Genomic DNA, 18,945 nt, shown 5'->3' with positions numbered 1-18,945 from the left:
TCAATGGAATTACACTGTGTATACCCTTTGAACATGGCTTCTTTTACTCAGCCACATATTTATCCATATTGTTGTGTTTAGTGATCACTTTTTATTTCTCATTGATGTATAATATTCTGTTATAAAACAATGAAATTGATTTGATGTGATAGCATTTGGTGTAGAACCCTTGCATCTATATTCATGAAAGACATTGGCTTATTAGCTTCCTGTCTCGTAATGTCTTACCAGGTTTGAGTATTAAGGTTACACTAGCCTCAAAGAATGACTTGAAGGCAGTTTTCTTTTTTTTAATCTTTTCTCTGAAAGATTGTGTGTAAGAGTCTCATTAAGTAAATGGGTGAATTCATTAGTAAAACCATCTGGGTCTAGGGTGTATCTATAAAAAAAGGTTTTTAAATACAGATTTAATTTCTCTCATTTAAAAAAAAAGATTTTATTTATTTATTTTTAGAAAGAGGGGAAGAGAGGGAAAAAGAGAGGAAGAAAAACGTCAGTGTGTAGTTGCCTCTAGAATGTCCCCAAACCTGGCCTGCAACCCAGGCACGTGCCTTGACTGAGGATCGAACCGGCCACCCTTTGGCTCACAGGCTAGCACTTAGTCCACTGAGCCATACTAGCCAGGGAAGATTTCATTTCTTCAATAAATATAGTACTTTGGTAAATTTAATTGATTTTTTTCTTAAATCATTTCCCCCATTAATAAAAATTAAAAACCATGTACTTTTGCAGTGCCTTGTTCTTTAGTAAGGAATTTACTATATATTTCTCAAATCCTTTCATGCTGAGCTTATACAAGTGACTTGCTTTAGCAAATGGAATATTAAAATATGTGACTCAGGAAGAGGATTTAAATGTATTTGAATGGTTTTGTTTGTGTTTTTCAACCATCTACCAGAGAAAAATTTATTCTTGGCTGGTGTGGCTCAGTGGATTGAGTGCTGGCCTGCAAACTGAAGGGTTGCTGGTTTGATTTCCAATTGGTATATACCTGGGTTGCAGGCCAGGTCCCCAGTAGGGGGCACATGAGAAGCAACCACACATTGATGTTATTTTCCTCTTTCTCCATCCTTTCCCCTCTGTCTAAAAATAAATAAAGCTTTTAAAAAAGAAAAAAAAATTATTCTCAGATAGCTGCTGGTCCCAGATTGAGGGATACATGGCCAACTAAACCCAACCCAGAAGTCTGGGAGTCTAGTTAATCTCAACCAACTTCAACAGATCTATGGTCGTTCTTTAAAGAGGGATGTTTTTGTGTCTGTGTATTAGGTGAAACAGCATTCTCTCCCAGTCTTGAAAGACTGGAGCTATGCAGGAGATAAATCTTACTGTTTAACTTTGTGCTGGTTCGTGTTTGTCTCTTGAACTTTCTCTCTGACTGTTTTAGAACTGCAGGGCCCAGAAAGGCCATCTCTCTGGCCACCAGAGCTTTACACGTAGGGGGCATCTCCTCTGTGAGCTGTGTGTACCCAGTAGCTTTGACAGGGCGATGGGAGTGGCATGGGTGGTGGGGCGCTCGCCCGCTGTCCAGCGGGGCAGTGTGAGTGGTGTGTTCCTTCCGAGCTTCCTGTAGATGTTTTCTACCGACAAGCCTTTCATATCACTATTTATTTCTTCCTCTGGATTTAATGTATTGTTAAAACCCATTTTTGAAACCATTTTAGTTATTACATTGATCTTTTTCTGTTTTTCCACTTGCATCTTCATCTGTATTCAGTTCTCTGGTGAACAGTGTGGTGACTGCAGCGGGGGGGGGGAGTATAAGGGGACTAAATAGGAATAAAAAACGCAGTAAAAGTTATTAAATAAAAAAATTACAATGAAAATAAAGTATCAAATAAGATGTCAGGAGAAAGATTGACTGTATCACTAGTTACAATAAATAATGTGTAGGGGTGTAAAATGTTAGTTATAATTTTGAACATTCTGAAATATTTGACAAATCTGTGGGTCAGGTTTTCTTTTTTTTTTTTTTCATTCATTTGTTTCTTGATGCAGTTGGTAAATTTGGTTGATGTAGGATGTTGTGTTTGAAGATATAAATGCCTTTATTGATGTTGTTTTCACCTGAAAGGCCTCAGTTTTCTTCTGGCAGGCAGATTACTTTGAGGAAGATTATCTTTATGGAGTCAAGGCTGATTCAGGGATTCAAATTCAGGTATACATTTGACTTGGCCTTACTGCAACTGCATAGCCCTCTGGCATCTCAAACAGTGTGGAGTGTTTACCAAGTTTTTTAAACTTGTTACCTAAACTCTGGACCTGAACTCCAAACTCTTTTTCTGTAGCACTGTGAGACTGTTGAAATCTCCACTTAGCATTTTAACTTTCTTGATGCTTCTTTCTACTTAGTTTGTTAGCATCTCACCTATATAAAAGCACCTTAGCATTTTGCAAATGACATGAGGGTAAATTACATGAAGAATTTTGGTCTCACTTTTCTGTAGTTTCTTTCATTTCAACTGCTTTGGCAGCCCTCTAAGCCAGTCTCCATTTTGCCAAGCCCTGATTCACCAGATTGAACAAATACTCTGTGTTGATTCTAAACTTCCCTTAATTTTTTGCTTGATAATCTCCCTTTTTTTAAGATTTTATTTATTTATATTAGACAGAGAGGGAAGGGAGAGAGAAAGAGAGGGAGAGAAGCATCAATGTGTAGTTGCTTCTCACACACTCCCTACTGGAGACCTGGCCCACAACCCTGACATGTGCCCTGACTGGGAATTGGACTGGTGACTCTTTGGTTCACAGGCTGATGCTCAATTTACTGAGCCATACCAGTCAGGGCTGCTTGATAATTTCTTAATATTTTGTAAGTTCTCCCATAGTTTTAATAGCAGTTAAAGTTGTTTTATGTAGTAGGGTCTCTCCAAATACCCACTATCCTACCTTCTCTCTAGTGTCCTTTGTATAGTAGCATATCCACAGTCCTTTTTTGAGATACATCTCACTAGGCCCATTGAAGAGACATGACGCAGTTTTTCCATCTGCGTTACCATAGTGTAAAATAGAAAGAATGTGAACTTTGGAGCTAGACAAAACAAGACCTGAGTTTCACTCATTCTGTTTCATCTACATAAGCTATATCACCTTTACAAAGTACATTAAACAGTTCAACTCCATTTTTGACAGCTGCCTGTTAGCATCTTTCAGGACCCACCCCTTTCCCTTCTGTCTCACATCTGGGCACGCTGATGAGAAAGCATGGATGTTGCCTTCTTTAGCACTGGCAGGAAATTCAAACCGTACATGCTCTGGGTTTGTGTATGTGAGCACCCTCGGCCTGGCCCTGGCCGCTGACCTTTGTAACACTCCAGGTGAGCCCCCTTTACTGCTCTCAAGCCATTTTCAGGCCAGATTGGGAGACTATTAAACCCTTGACAGAAATCTTCATTCTGTGAATGATAATTGTTTGTATACCCTCTTCCGGCACGTGTGGCGGCATCGTCCTCAGCATCCAAACCAAATTCGTCCGCCCCCTCTGATGGATGTACAGCAAATAATTATATAATTTATTATTAAGGGGGGTTCGAGGGAGAAGTGCATAGAATGAATTGTGGTTGAAGCAAAAAAAAAAAAAAAAAAAAAAAGAAAGTTACTTGATCTGCTGTTTTCTTTATGTCACTTTCTTGATCTGTAAGATGCAAAGTAATATTTACCTTTGTGATTTTTTAAGGATTAGAAATAATATACAATAGAAAAGTGTCTGACCATGTCTCAGCACTTAGTAGGTATTCAACAAATTATGTATAAAATAATAATTTTAAGCCAAACAGGCCTAGACTATTTTTCAGTCTCTGCCCTAACCACTTATTATTTTATTTTTCGTAGTTCTCATTACTATCTGATGCTGCATTAAACATTTATTTATTTACTTGTGTGTTTTTGTCTCCCCCACTAAACCATGAACTACATAAAGTAGAAACAAGATATGTCTCGTTTATCTGCATATCCCTAACACATAATAAAATAGTTTGGGGCACATATGCAGAGTTTAATAAATGTTTCTTTAAAGAATAAAAGAATTAATCCATCACATGTGTATAGATATAGAACCTAGAGTCTCACTTTTCACCTTTGACCTGACTTAACTGTGTTACTTGGTTCAAACTCCTCAGTGCATGACCTTTCTCTGGACCTTACTCAGTCGTCTGTATTTCAGAAATGGGAAAATACACAGTCAGAGATAGGAAGTAATCTTTCTAAGGTCAAAGAGCAAGCCGGTGACATAAATCTGGAAGAGAAGACCGGTCTCTACTCTTCAACTTTCTTCCCATTCACCCTCTCCCATTTCTTAAAAGACAGGCATTTTTCCCATACTGCTCTCTCTGTGTGTTTCCAAAGTCCACTGAATGGTGTTCAACAAAGGAAACACTAGTTTTTAGTACAAGTCAACCTTTTCCTAATTGATTTTTCTCATTTTTCAACAGATTTGTAATTGTCAATTTACTGGCTGAGTTGAAGGCAACACCTGGGTTTGTCATTCTAACCCTTGGAGTAATTTAAGTCTACCTTGTAAGACAGGTCTCTACACTTGTATTATTCTCTGTTGGCATTGTTTTTTCAATCAATCAGTCATGAAAAATTCATGCCAAGGTAAAACCCTAGTGAACCACTCTGAGAAAAATGTGATTATCTTTAAACAAAGGGGGAGATCTTCACATTCTCTGAAATTCACTGGAGAGAGCAGCCTTTAATAAGGGAACATTTTATCTGCTGTTTGCAATCCACAAGATACTCCAGCTCTTCCCATTTAAAATTGATCTCATCCAAATCTTGGGTTTTCCAAACTACTATAAGGTGAAGCTCTGTACATGTGGGTTCTACAATAGTTTGAGGTTTGTGAGAGCTCCATCTGAGCCTTGCATGAGTGGTGAAAAATGTGTCAGATAAACATAGGGTCATGCTGTAAATATGCTTAGGGTAATATTTCATCCATGTTTAAAAACACATTTATTTCATGTTGCCAATTATAAAGTACTATGATTTGTTTTGAACTGTGACTTGTTCCCCACCCGCCTCTCCTTTGCTCTGGGAAGAAAAGGCCCTTCTTAAGCAAGTGCTTCTCTCCTCTCTCGTCTCCCTGTCTCTCTCTCCTTCTCTCTCTGTCTCTTTCTCAGTTACTGTTTTACAGGTTTGCTATTCATCAAGGGCTTTTTATAAGACATCTTTGTCTTCAGAGGCAAATTGAAAGCATGAGTTTTTCTAGTGTTGCATTGTAATTCACATGATTCTAAGTGGATGAACAGGAGTTTTTGCTGCTTCTTTGTTTAGCCTGGATTGCCCAGTACTTAGATGAGGGATACAGTAGGTTTTACTCTATAGAGCTTCCCCTTATGAGGCAAATAAACCTGATTTTGACTTTGGATACTGGTTCTACTACTTGTCAGCACTGTGTTCTTGGGCAAGTTATTTAATTTCTGTGAGAGTTCCAGTTTCCCCTTCTGTAAAATGGGAATATTAAGATCCTTCTCTCAATAGTTGTGATTCAATGGGGTTTTATAGGAAAAGTGCCCAGTAAACAACAAGGACTTAAGAGAAACAAAACCGTAGAAACCTATATGTTGGAGAATATTTGCTTTACTTATCTAGCTGAAGATTGGGCTTTCAGACAAAGTATTACTATTCTGATTTTATGGATGGCTAGCTGAAGTAAAATAAAACACACTGAAGTTTCAAAAATAGTAAATGATGGTGCAAAATTTGAACACAGGTGTCTGTCTCCTAAGACTAGTATAATGTTGTTGAATTTTCTCATTTAACACATAAGTCAAGAGAAAGAAATTTAATGACTTTATATCACATATCTATTTCACTTCCCATGAACCCAGCAAAACTGCGTAATTCTAAGGGTGGGAATTGATATCCCCATTACCTAAAGTCATAGAGTAAAAATCAAGAGAAAAAATGATTAAAGTATTTATGTATGTGTGTGTATACACACACACACACACACACACACGCGCGCGCGCACACTATCAGTCCATGGGTCAGCTGGGTTGGCCCATATTCTGTACTGGTAATCAGCTCTGCATTAGGTAGATAATCTGCTGATTTTGGCTAGGCTCTCTCTTACGTTTGTGCATCAGTTGGCTGAGGCTGGTCTAGGATGGCTTCAGCTGGAACAACGGGGCTCTCTTTACTGTGGTCTCTCATCTTCTGTCAAATGTTGGTGGTAGGATTTCAAGAGAGAACACAGACCTACACAAGGCTTCTCAAGGTCTTGGCTCAGAACTGGTATTCTGTTACTTACACTAATTTGTATTGGCTGGAGCCAATCACCAGGTCAGCCCAGATTCAAGAGGCATCACTTTTTCAGGTACAAAGCAGCATAATACAAAGAATGTGGATACAGAGTAGAAATAAGAATTGTGAAAAATTTTGCAATTAATTTAAAGATGTGATATGTACATATGTAAGAAATATAGGTATTAATTGTCTCATCAAGGAAAGGTTGTGCTGACATTAAACAAGGTAACCCAGGAATGGAAATCATTCTCCATATTATAATTAAGAGCAAATAAAATATAAACCTAATAGAAGCCAGAGTGGTTAGTACTGGGGAACCAACCAGGGAGTGATAAGTCCACCTTAAGAGAGGGACTGAGCCCTGGCTGGTGTAGCTCAGTGGATTGAGCACAGGCCTGCGAACCAGACAGTTGCGGTTCGATTCCCAGTCAGGGCACATGCCTGGGTTGCAGGCCGGTTCCCTGCAGGCCAGTTCCCAGCAGGGGACGCACGAAAGGCAACCATACATTGATGTGTCTCTCCCTCTCTCCTTCCCTTCCCCTCTAAAGATAAATAAATTAAATATTTAAAAAAAAGAGAGAGGGACTGAATGAACAAAAAAGGGAGGGATTTTTGATTTTGCCTAATTATGAAAACTTACGCATTTCTGCTAGAAAATTTCAGCGGCATTGAGAAAAACACCGAAGATTCCTTTCCTGTGCCTGGTGAGTGTCAGTCCATTGAATAAATCAAACGTGCGCTCACCTATTGCCGCACTTGTCCTATGGACTTCGTAGCACCTCTGGGCAAGTGAAACACATAGTCAGTAAATGCAGAGATTCACTCTATTTGTGCATTGTAGGTTGTTCTAAGATTGGAGCCATGAAGCGGATCCCTGGTTAATCCATCAATTCTCCTTGGCCTTTTTATCACCCTGGGTGGAGAACAGGGTGCCAATTTTGGGGTGCTTTTTCCAAAACATAGATTTGAACCTTTTAAACCTATACTGAAAACTCTTCAGTAGCCCCTTTATATTGCTTTTAGTAAAGTTAAAACTCTTTAGCATGTCTCTCACATGCCTTTTAATGCCTCAGTCTCATCTGTTACCCCACCCAGCCCCAGAATTTTTTGTTCTTGCCACAGAAAACAACTTGTAATTCCACAAACCACTCTATCTTTCTTCATGTTGCTCCATCTGACGGTAATGTCTTCCATGCTGTCCCTCCTTCCTGGCCAGTACTATTCATCGGTAAAGATAAAGCTTTCCTTCCACTGGGCTACCTCAAGTGTGTGTGTGTGTGTGTGTGTGTGTGTGTATTTTACATGTTTGTTTCTCCACTAGGTAGTTTATTAAGGGAAAAGGGTCTTATTCATTTCTGTAATCCCAACACTTAGCAGAGTACAGGTTCCATACTATTTATTAAATGAAATGTTTAGATGAATATTTCTTCAATGAATAAATGAATAAAATTTAGAGCAAAATTTTCTATAGGAAATGCTGTCAGACTGAGGAAAAGAGAAGGTTTTTTTTCTGTTTGCGTGTTGCTGGATATTTATTCTGAGTTATAGGGAGAAGAAATCATCTCCTCGAAAGACCTTATTTTAATTCTGTCATGTTGCTAATGCCCTTGTTTGATATGCTGAACTTCCCTTGATGGGAATGTTCTGCTCCATTCCCTTCCTCCCTCTTTGCCTTCTCAGAACAAGCTTTCAGTGAAGGGGAGAAGAATCTTCTACTATGCAGTCTGCAAGCCATTTCTTTATTATCTCCATCAAGCTGCAGTATTTGTGTGAATATTTTGACAATTTCCAGTTAAAAAGACAGGTGCAGCTGGTTACCAAACTTTGTTGGTTCCCTGCGACTACTCAACATCAGCTTATAGTAGATGAGGGTTCGTTTTTCACAGAGTGATGATCTATCTGCCAGGCTTCATGCTTTTGATTTATCATGTCCAGGGGTTCGTGGCATTGTTTTAGGAACTTGTGTGTCAACCTGTCGGTTCTACATGGGCAGGAGGTTTAACTTAATTATACACATGAACATATCCACACATGTTGACACACATATGTGTATATATAATGAACATATACCTTTATGCATTCTTTTATGCAGTCTTCTATGGTTTTCTTGTTATGGTGTCTTGGCAATTACATTTAATCCTCACAGCAACTCTACCAAATAGGTATGATTTTCCTATCTATTCATAAGGCAAAGGAAGCACAGAAAGGTGGTAAAACATGGTTAAAGTTACACAGGAAAGGTAGGTTTAAAACTTTAATATTTTTTCACAATGCTAGGTATCAGGTTGGACTCAGTGTAGGCAATATAAAAACATGGAATATGGGTCAGATTTGTTGACCCATATTCCATGGGTCAAAACAGGCTTAGATTTAATCCCCAACTCAATCCCACATCACCTACATTACCTTTGATATGTCATGACACCAAGGCAAATTCACCCTAAACTCCTGTTCAGTCCCACCTAAGTCACACTGACCTGGCTACACGGTGGCACACGAAGACCAGGTAGCCAGACATCCACCAAGCAGCTGTCGTGCGTTGTGTCATCTACGTACTTCTCTATATTACCAGAGTAGGTCATATCAAGCAGTTGTCTCAAAAGAAGTTACTGACATCTCTCATGTAAACTACTCATGCCTACCTTAAGGATTCAAATTCATTTTTAAATTTAAATATAACTATTAGCAGAATAAAAGTAGGACGAATGACTTACCAATTACTAAAGAAAGAAGGAAAACCATAAGAAAGATTTTAAGGAATTGTGAAATATTACAAAAATTTTAAAAAATGTAGAAAAGCATAAATAAAATGAATCATAAAAGAAAATAACCAATAGAAGACAAACAAGATCACTCGATGGGAAGCCACATGAAATGGTTAGAGGAGAATATTGACTAGAGATTTGCCCTAGTTGAAACATACCATGGAACTACGATCAACAAAACAGTGGCTACCTATCCCTAGAATAAACACACAGATCAGTGAGACACAGGTGGAAGTCCAGACATAAACTCAAGCATCTCAATAGTTATTATGTGGAAAAGTGGCATTTGAAATGAGAAAGTGAAGGGATGACTTATTTCATAAGTGTTGGAACAATGATTTGTTAACCACTGAGGAAAGAAGTGGTATGCTGCTTCTTCATGTTTTACCTTCAAATTTCGAATGAATGAAAGGTATTTAAACTTTTAAATTAGGGAAATTTTCTTGCCTTCTTTACTAAACATAGTTTTCAAGGTTATCTGTATTGATAAATGTTGCTCTAGTTCATTCATTTTAAATACCTATTGTATTAATAAACAACAACTTATGCATTTTCATTCTGAGTTAAGTGGTTTTAATTTGCTTTGCTATTGCAATGAACAGTACTACAATGAACATTGTGTGTGTCTCCTTATACAATGTGCAAAAATGTCTTAGAAAAACACACGGAAGTAGAGTTGCTAGGTCATTTGTTATAAGCATCTTTATCTTTACTGTCAGATTACCCTTAAGGAGACTATTCTATTTCCCATGCTTACCTGTGTTGTGCAAAAATCGCTGTTTCCTATATAATTACCAACACTTGTTATTTTTAGATTTACTATTGTTTTGCTACTCTGATGGGTAAGAAATGTATTTCATTATTTTCTTAATTTACCTTCCCTCAATCACTTTTCATGTATTTTTAAACCTTTCATTTCTTTTTTAAAAATTTTATTTAGTTATTTTTCAAGTTTTTTGTCTGTTTCTCCCATCCCAGCCCCCCCCGCCCCATCTCCCCACCTCCCTCCCATTTCCTGCCCCCCAGTCCTCATCCCTGTGTCTTTCATACTTGTTTCTCAAAATCCCTCCCCTTTATCCCCCTTAAATTCCCTTCCCTCTCCCCTCTGGTCGCTGCCCACTTGTTCTCTATTTCTGTGTCTTTGTTTTTATTCTGTTTGCTTGTTTGTTTTGTTGTTTAGCTTCCTGTTAAAGGTGAGATCATATGGTATTTGTCTTTCAATGACTGGCCTATTTCACTCAGCATAATACTTTCCAGTTCCTTTCATTTCTTTATAACTTGTCTGATATCCTTGGCCTATTTTCTATTGGACGGCCATTATATTTTGATGTATAGGAGTTCTTTATAGGTTTGTGTATAAATACTTTTCCATTACAAGGGTTATGTATGCCTTCTTCAATCATTGACATGTCTTTTCATTTGTTTTCAATATATTTTGATAGAATACAGCTTTTGTAAAACAGTAAAAAATATTTATGTTTTTCTTCATAGCGTATGCTTCTGATATTTTGTACAAAAAATCCCTACATACCCTGAGTCTGTTTAATAATTAGCTGTGTTTCACTTTGTACATTTTATTCCTTAATCCATTTGGAATTTATTTTTGTATTTGGTGTGAGGTAGGGATCTAATTTGATGTTTTTCACATATAGGTGACTCATCAACTCAGTATCATTAATTGACAGATCAGCTTTTCAGCCTGATCTACAATGTCATTCCTGATGTATATTGAGTCTGTTCCTTGGCTTTCTGTTCTGATACACTGGTATAGCTCTTGTACAAGGGAAAGGGTCATCATGGAATATATATAAAGAACCCATGGGCAAAGCCAAAGGGAGGAAATATTGAGGGTGGGAGGTGGGGGTGGGTGGGGTGGGAGAAAGTTGTATTGGAAAAATGGAGACAACTGTACTTGAACAACAATTAAAAAATAAAAATAAATAAATCTGTAGCAATGTAAGCCACATTGTTTTTTTTAAATTTTATTTAGTTATTTTTCAAGTACAGTTTTTTGTCTATTTCTCTCAAAATTTCATAGTAGGTCTTGTTATTTGTTAAGACTGCCATTGCTGGGTTTTCTCTTGCATTTGCATATAAATTTTATAATCAACTTATCAAATTTTGCCCTGGCTGGTGTGGCTCGATGAATTGAGTGCCAACCTGTAAACCAAAGGGTCACTGCTTCAATTCCCAGTCAGGACACATGCCTCACTTGCAGGCCAGGTCCCCAGCAGAGGGGTCACAGGAGAAGCAGCCACACATTGCTTATTTCTTTCCCTCTCCCTCCATTCCCCTGTCTAAAACAATAAATAAATAAAATCTTTAAAAAGAAAGTATCAAATTTTACACATAGAGACATACATACACACACACACCACTGCTCAGATTTTGGTGTATGATATTGATTCCAATAGTGAATCTTCAATCTATGAAAATTATATATTTTTTCATTTATTGAAGCCTCTTTGATTTGTCTCAATAATGTTTTATAGTTTCGGGGTAGAGGTCTTATTTATTACATTTATTTATAGGAATTTGATATTTTTGATATCATAATTGTCATCACTTTAAAATTTTTATTGCCAGTATAGTGATTTTTAATATTGACTTTGTATCAATGAATTCTAGTAGTTTGTAAATTAATTTGGAATATTCTATACACATAATGTTGACTGTGTATATAGTACAAAGGTTTATTTCTTTTTTCCCAACCATCTTCTTTCTCTTTATTTTTATTGCCTATTGCATTGGCAAGAACTTCCAGTTCAGGCTTTAATATGAGTGGTGATGGAAAAGCAGACATTTTTTTTGTTCCCAAATACAGTGGAAATACTTTAAAATTTTCATAATTAAGCATCATATTGCTGCTGTTGTATTTTCAGGTACATATTCTTTATCATATTAAGATGTTTCCTATTACTGGTTTTCTATGAGTAATTATTATTATTTTAAATATTTCACTTATTTTTAGAGAGAGGGGAAGGGAAGGAGAAAGAGAGGGAAACATCAATGTGTGGTGGCGTCTCGTGGGTCCCCTGCTGGGGGACCTGGCCCAAAACCCAGGTGTGTGCCCTGACTGTGACTCAAACTGGTGACCCTTCAGGTGACCAGTGTGCACTCAATCCACTGAGCTACACCATGGGCAGAGTTGATTATAATTAAAGAATGTAACATTTTATCAGATGCTTTTTCTTCACCTTTTGATATAAATATGGTATATTATAGTGTTTAATTTTATGTATTTGTTTTTCTTAATTAATTTATTTATATAGCGAGGGGAAGGGAAGGAGAAAGAAGGAGAGAAACTGATGTGAGAGAAACATTGATTGGTTGTCTCTAGAACATGCCCCAGATGGCATGCGCCATGAGCAGGAATCAACCAATGACCTTTTGCTTTGTGAAATGACATCCAACCAAGTCACAGTGGTCAGGGCTAATTTAAGAATTTTAAAACAAGCTTGCATTCCTAGAGTAAATAGACATTAATTATGATTTATTGTTTTCTTCCTCTCCCACTCTAACTGGATTTAATTTGCTAATTTTTTGTTTAGATATTTGGGAAAGAAATTTTCTCCATTTTTTTCAGATTTCATTATCAAGTTTATGTGGGTCACAGAAAACAAAGTGGAAAGTGTTCCCTCAGTTTCAGTTATCAGGATAATTTGTGTAAAATTGGTGTTTCGGTTTCCTTCAGTGTTTAGAAAGCTTAACCAGGGAAGTTGCCTGGGCCTGGCATTTTATTCACAGGAATAATAGTGTATTTGGTTACCTCTATAAATTTAATAGAATTCCTCAGATTTTGTGTATCTTCTGATCAGTTTCAGTAAGGTATTTTCTGTTTTTCTAAGAATTTCCCCTTTTCCTCTAATTTTTCAAATTCATTGCATAGTATCTTTTTATTATAACAACCTTTAATCTTCTTAGTGTTTATAGTTGTAATTCCCTTTTGTATTCCTGATATTAGTGAATTGTGCTCTTTCTATACTTTTCTTGATTGTAGGTCCATTATTTGTAGAGGTTTGTTGTTGAAATCTGAGTTGTTTTTGAGATCCAGCAACTTTCTTTGACTCTATCTATTCTAAGTTTTGTTCAGTTTCTCTTTTATTTCATATGTAGACAATCATAGCACATGTGAATAATGAGTTTTACATGTTTCTTTTTAAGCATTATACTTTTTACTACCTGTTTTTATTTTATTGAAGTAGAACTTTCATTACCATATTGCATAGAAGTAATAATAGTGGCAACCTTGTTTCCTGTCTTAAAGGGAGTGTATCTTACATTTCACCATTAAGTGGGATTGCTATAAATTTTAAATAGATACGCTTCATAATTTGAAGAAAATTCCTTTCTATAAGTAGATTTCACAGAGTAAAAAATATTTGAATGATGTTAAATATTATTAGATGTTTTTACTGTATCTATTTGTTAATAATTTAGTATTTCTCAATTTGTTAATATGCTTACTTGCATTATAGATCTTTTTGATGTTTGAATCATCTCTCCGTTCCTAAGATATATCTTACTTTGTTTAGATGTACAGTTTGTGTGTGTGTATAAATTTACCATTGGATTTAGATAAGTAATTTTTTTTATTTAGAGGTTTTTAAATAAATTTTTATAACTGACACAGGGCTACACAGTTTTTTACTGTTTTAAAACTACATTTATTGGGGTGACATTGGTTAATAAAATTATATAGGTTTCAGGTGTATAATTCCATAACTCATTATCTGTATATTGTATGTTGCATTTACCACCACCAGTCAAGTCTCCTTCCATCACCGTTTATCCCCTCTTTTCCCTCTTCCACCTCCCCCCTCCCCCCGTCCCTCTGGTAATCACCACACTTGTTTGTGTCTATGAGGGGTTTTTTCGTTTCTATTTTTGTTTTGTTTTGTTTGTTTCATTTGTTTCTTGCTATACTTTTCTGTTCTCCAGTGTTCATGCCTATTTTTGCTTCAAGTTTATAATATCCTTATAAAATCAGCTCAGTAGCTTTCTATCTTTTTCTTAAATTTCACGAAAATAATATATGTATATAATTTCAAAGTCAAATATTACTACAAAAGCCAAAAGAAAAGAACCCTCTTTCTACCTTGCCCCCACACTTTTGATTCCTGCTTCTTAAAGCAGGGATCAGCAAACTGCTGTAAAGAAATACATAGGGAGTAATTTAGGCTTTGTAGTCTATCAGGTCTCTGTCACAACTACTCACCTCTGCTGTTCTGCTGCAAAAGCAGCTGTAGACAGCACCTAATGAATGAGCATGGCTTTTTTTTACAAAATAGGAAGAGGCAGGGTTTGATCTCTGCTCTAGCAGAAATCACTTATATTTCTTTTCATTGTTTCCTCTGATACTCTATATTTCTAAATAAAATTTCTGTGCTACTGTTCATTATTTATTTTAGTTTTATATATTATTTATCAATTTTGTATATGAAAGTGATTAAATTCTTTAACAGTTCTGCTACACAATACAAGTACTTCCCTTCCCCCCATGTATGTGTATATATATATATATATATATATATATATATATATATATATAATCATTTCATTATTAATATTCAGGCTTTTCTTTATTGTGAATAGGTGAATATTAATATAGATGAGTCTTGTGATGTATGATTAAGTTTTGTCTCCTACAACTACCCTGATGCCTCCCGCCTGTTACTAATAGTTGCTTTGTTTTTCCGTTAAATATGTTTTCAATGTATCAATTGCAAATTCCCTATTTTCACCTGAGTCCTTTGCCCCGCCTTCTGTATCTTTGCTTGGTTACATTGGCGTCTGCTTCTACTGGATGTCCTTTATCATAAACAGATTGGTGGTAAAATTTGAAATGGAAGATCTAAATGCATGTGTTGAAGATGCCACTGGAGAGCCAGCCATTTAATTGTGGGAGGCGTCTATATCTAACTTTGAAATTTTTTATCTTTTTCACATTTTTTAATTGTTGTTCAAGTACAGTTGTCTTCATTTTTTGCCCATCACAACCCCCCACCCAAGCCATTCCCACTTCCCACGGTTGATTCTATCCCCTGTTTGGTTGTGTCCATGTGTCCTTTATACAGGTTCCTGAAAACCCTTCCTTCTCTTTCCACCCCCATTATCTCCCCGCTGGTTACTGTCAGTTTGTTTTTAATTGGAAGTTTGTTTTCCCACAGAAGAATTCTTTAATCTCTTGACTATAGAGGTAATAAACTTGACTACCAATATTCTGGAATTTGAATCCAGAGTCCCGGTGCTTTCATCTCTCCAGAGAATCAACCTCTAGTCTCCCATCACAATGGAAAGTCACAGTCACTTGGGTGTTTGGTGTGAGGAAAAGAATCCGGAGACTTAATTTCTCTTTATAAGGACTTTGTATCTGCTGTGCCTGACGCTCTACTTTCAGTGGTACCAAATACTTCCAGTGTTTTGTAGCTCTGGAATTCTGTTATATGAATTATTTCTTGACTTTTTAATTTGGCACTTTTTTAGTTCTTTCTAGTACATGCACGTAAGCCTGAATTTTAACTTCTCTTTATATTGCTTTTTTTATGTGCCACAAGATCTGATATGCAGTGATGAATCAATCATCCAATTCTAAATATTTTTAAATTCCTATCATTATTTCTTTTTTGATATATAAAAAATAAAGGATATGTAATAATTTGGTTCATAGGAAGTGCTCAGAAGTTGTTTGCTATTACTAGAGTTGCTATCATTAACTCATAGGTTCTATTTCTTATGATGCGTTTTCAATAAATACCTAATAATTAAGTGTAACATATGGAAAGACAAGATTTCCTGACCTTCCTACTTCCAACTTCCTTTGACTCTCATAACCAGAAGCAGCTTTGCTAAAGAGGCTGGAAAAACATTTTTTAAAAATGTGTGGGTGGAGAATGGTAAGAGATGGTGTTCTTTTTGTATGTAGTGTCGAAGAAAGTGTGAGCCCCATGGTTAGAACTCCTAAGATTTAAGTCCTGGCTCTACCAGTTAATAGTTCTAGGATCTATATTTGGGGCAGGGGGAGACAGCCTTTATTAACTTATTCTCCTGACACAGTGTAGGACACTAGTGATCAATAAATGTTCCACTTTCTCATTTATGTATTCCAGCCTCACACAGATACATTATTTCTGTAATAGACGTCCCCCTAATTTAGATCCCGAAATTGTAGTATGGCTTCCAGATTCACTGGAAATGGATCCGGCACCTGGAACCTCAGAAGAAAATAGGGGGGTTAAGCTCTGTGAGGTTCAAAGGCCGTTGGTCCCTTTGATATCGATTTTCTTAAACCAGACAGTAGCCTAGATCCTGGGAGAAGTAATTGAACTGACAACAGGCAGGTCTGGGTTATTAATAATGGAATAGCCTTGGACATTCTTGATGACTTAATTTAATGACAGAAGAGAGTTCTGAAACTGAAATGCCTAGAGATGGGGTCATGGCTAGATCTCTGAGGAGAAAGAAAAACATAAGTCATTCCTAAGAGCTTATTTCATAGAGCAAAGTGTTTTATGGTGGTCCCAAACATGAGGCCAGAGGAAATGGTTAAGATTTTCTCTTTTTAAGAAAACAAAATTTTAAAGCTTGAAAATTTTTCATTATATTTATTTTTGCTCTTATTTTGAAAAACAGACTTGGTTAGTTATGGAATTTTGGAACCTTAGCGAGTAACTCAAAGATAGAGATCATGGGCATCTTTTTTTTTAAATCCCTTAGATTCAGTATCAACTCTCCATCTATGAATTACATGACTTCAAAGAAGTTAGTTAAACCGTCTGAGCCTCAGTTTCTATATCTGTGAAATGAATATGTTAATAGTTTCATTGTTGTCATAGGAAAATATTTAAAACATTTAAAAATTACAAAATACCTGGCACTTGCTATTATATAATGCCTCACCCAATAAATATTTGTTCAGTGAAATAATACATGAGTTTTGATGTTTCCCTTCCTTTGCCTCTGGGTAGAAAAGCTAATCTATGGGAACCTCTTGAAAGCTTTCTCTCTCTCCTGGCTATGTTTGCCCTGGTCTTCATCCTTTCTCCTTTGGACACTTTCAGTGGTCATTTAGTGTCTTTTAACCCCAATCCTCTTCTCTCTCCCAATCTCTTCTTCCCAGTATGACAAAGTTATTTATTAAAACAGGGACTCATCTCTTTTAGCTATACTATCCTCCTGGAAGGACTTTATAATCTTTTAAAACATTCCACTCCCCCATTTTAAAGGTGAGACCCAGAGAGGAAAGGGACTTACCTAAGACCTATGCCCTTAAAAACTGATGCTAAAATTCGAGTTGAGCCCAGTATCCCTGTCCCCTAGCAGAGGATAGTAAAGGGGGTGCAGAAAAGGACATATAACCTCCAGTTCTAGTTTAAAGGGTGCCTAGCTATTGCAGAATTTTCTAATTTTAGTTTTGCACTGCTATTATCTTTAGCGTGTTGAACTTCAAATGTACTACTGTCACTGTAATGATAACATCATTTTCATGCAGATTCTAGGTCAGCTTAAAGGAAAAGGGCATAATTTAGTGTGTACCAAATACAGCTGCAAACACTGTGCATGTATTAACTTATTTCATACTTAACAGTAACCCTGGGTACCACTATTATTCCCATTTTCCAGATGAGGAAACTGGCAAAGACAGATTTAGTACTTTGGCAGGGTCATACAACTTGAGGGTGGTAAAGTGGGATTAAAATTCAGGCTTCCAGGTTCCAGAGGCTGTGTTGCTGACTACTATGCTAAGCTGGAACAAACACATTGAATTTCTGTGGGTGTGGTTTATCCTCACTGTACTGTTGGCAGCCAGTCTATATGGATTCCTTAAACCCTGCTTATTATTTCTAGTACTAATTATCAGGAAGTAGCAACTTGCATAACACAGTGTTCTGATTAACTTCTTTCTTTTTCAGAGAGTCATTTTCAACATTGTTAACTTCAGCAAAACCAAGAGTCTTTATCGAGATGGGATGGCCCCTATGGTAAAATCTACTAGCAGACCAAAATGGTGAGTGACCCACAGAATGGGACCTGTTTCTGGTTGGAGTATTTGACCCAGGGCTCAAGTTTATCTGCTGTATGGATAGGGCTTAGCCTCACTGGCACTAAGAAGAAGCTGTTTCTGGATGGCCACTGGTTAGATTCCGGGTGCTGTGTTTTGAGAATGTTGGGATGGAGAACGTGGTCCCATGTTTGGACTGACCAGTGTTCTGAGGGAAGGTGTAACATGGTATTTGGTTAACTTCCTATCCTGTTTGCCTTCTATCATGATATCAGGAAGCTTAACTAGAGTTGACTCCATGTCGTTTGTTATTTTAGCCTGAGCATAGATGTTGTGCAGGAACCTGGGAGGACACTGGAAACTACATTTTAGTAGATTTTCCTTGCTTTTCTTGTTTTCTGTGGTGTTTTTGTGTAAACGTTCTGATGGTGTGTGTTTTTTGTGGACGTTAAAGTTCTGTTTGTCCCATTGCTGGAGTGAGAATGAGAGCTGGATAGGACTGCTCAATAGCGGTAATAATAGTGATGACGATATGGGTGATGATGATAACTGCTCCTACTTATGTAGGGCCCACCCTCTGTCAGATGTTTTACATTTGCTGTTACTATTCTCACAACATTTTTGCAAGAGAAATATTTAAACATTTCCATATTACTGATGAAGAAATCGAGGCTAGGAAAGGTTGAGTATTTTCTAAATATGATACCTAGTCAGGAGAGGTGTCTGCATTATTTTCATTACCCTATGTTGCCATTCAAACCAATTACTTGGTTCATTCATTCACTCATTTATTCATTCATCCATTCATTTATTCATTCAACAAATAAATGATTGAATGCACCAAAACAAGAGATTTTAAAGACAGAAACAAGTGTTATTCATCTGTCACACAGTAGGTGTTAAGTGAATGCTTGTTGAACTAAACTGAAT

The 18,945-nt window shown here is 36.7% G+C and overlaps 1 protein-coding gene across 1 annotated transcript in view; it reads left to right on the top strand.

Moving 5' to 3' along the window:
* The window catches only part of LOC119040203 (AGBL carboxypeptidase 4), a 1,071,017-nt gene that overhangs the window by 448,366 nt on the left and 603,706 nt on the right, over nt 1-18,945 (top strand). Inside the window, exon 4 of the mRNA XM_037133086.2 lies at nt 17,927-18,021. Coding sequence (XP_036988981.2) covers nt 17,927-18,021 — 95 coding nt within the window. The remainder of the gene's footprint in view (nt 1-17,926; nt 18,022-18,945) is intronic.

Source organism: Artibeus jamaicensis, unplaced genomic scaffold, assembly GCF_021234435.1.
Source record: "Artibeus jamaicensis isolate MK-2021 breed Jamaican fruit bat unplaced genomic scaffold, CSHL_Jam_final scaffold_1019, whole genome shotgun sequence".
Taxonomy (NCBI): domain Eukaryota; kingdom Metazoa; phylum Chordata; class Mammalia; order Chiroptera; family Phyllostomidae; genus Artibeus; species Artibeus jamaicensis.
The sequence above is the reverse complement of the archived record's forward strand: the minus strand, read 5'-3'. Positions and strand labels throughout refer to the sequence as shown.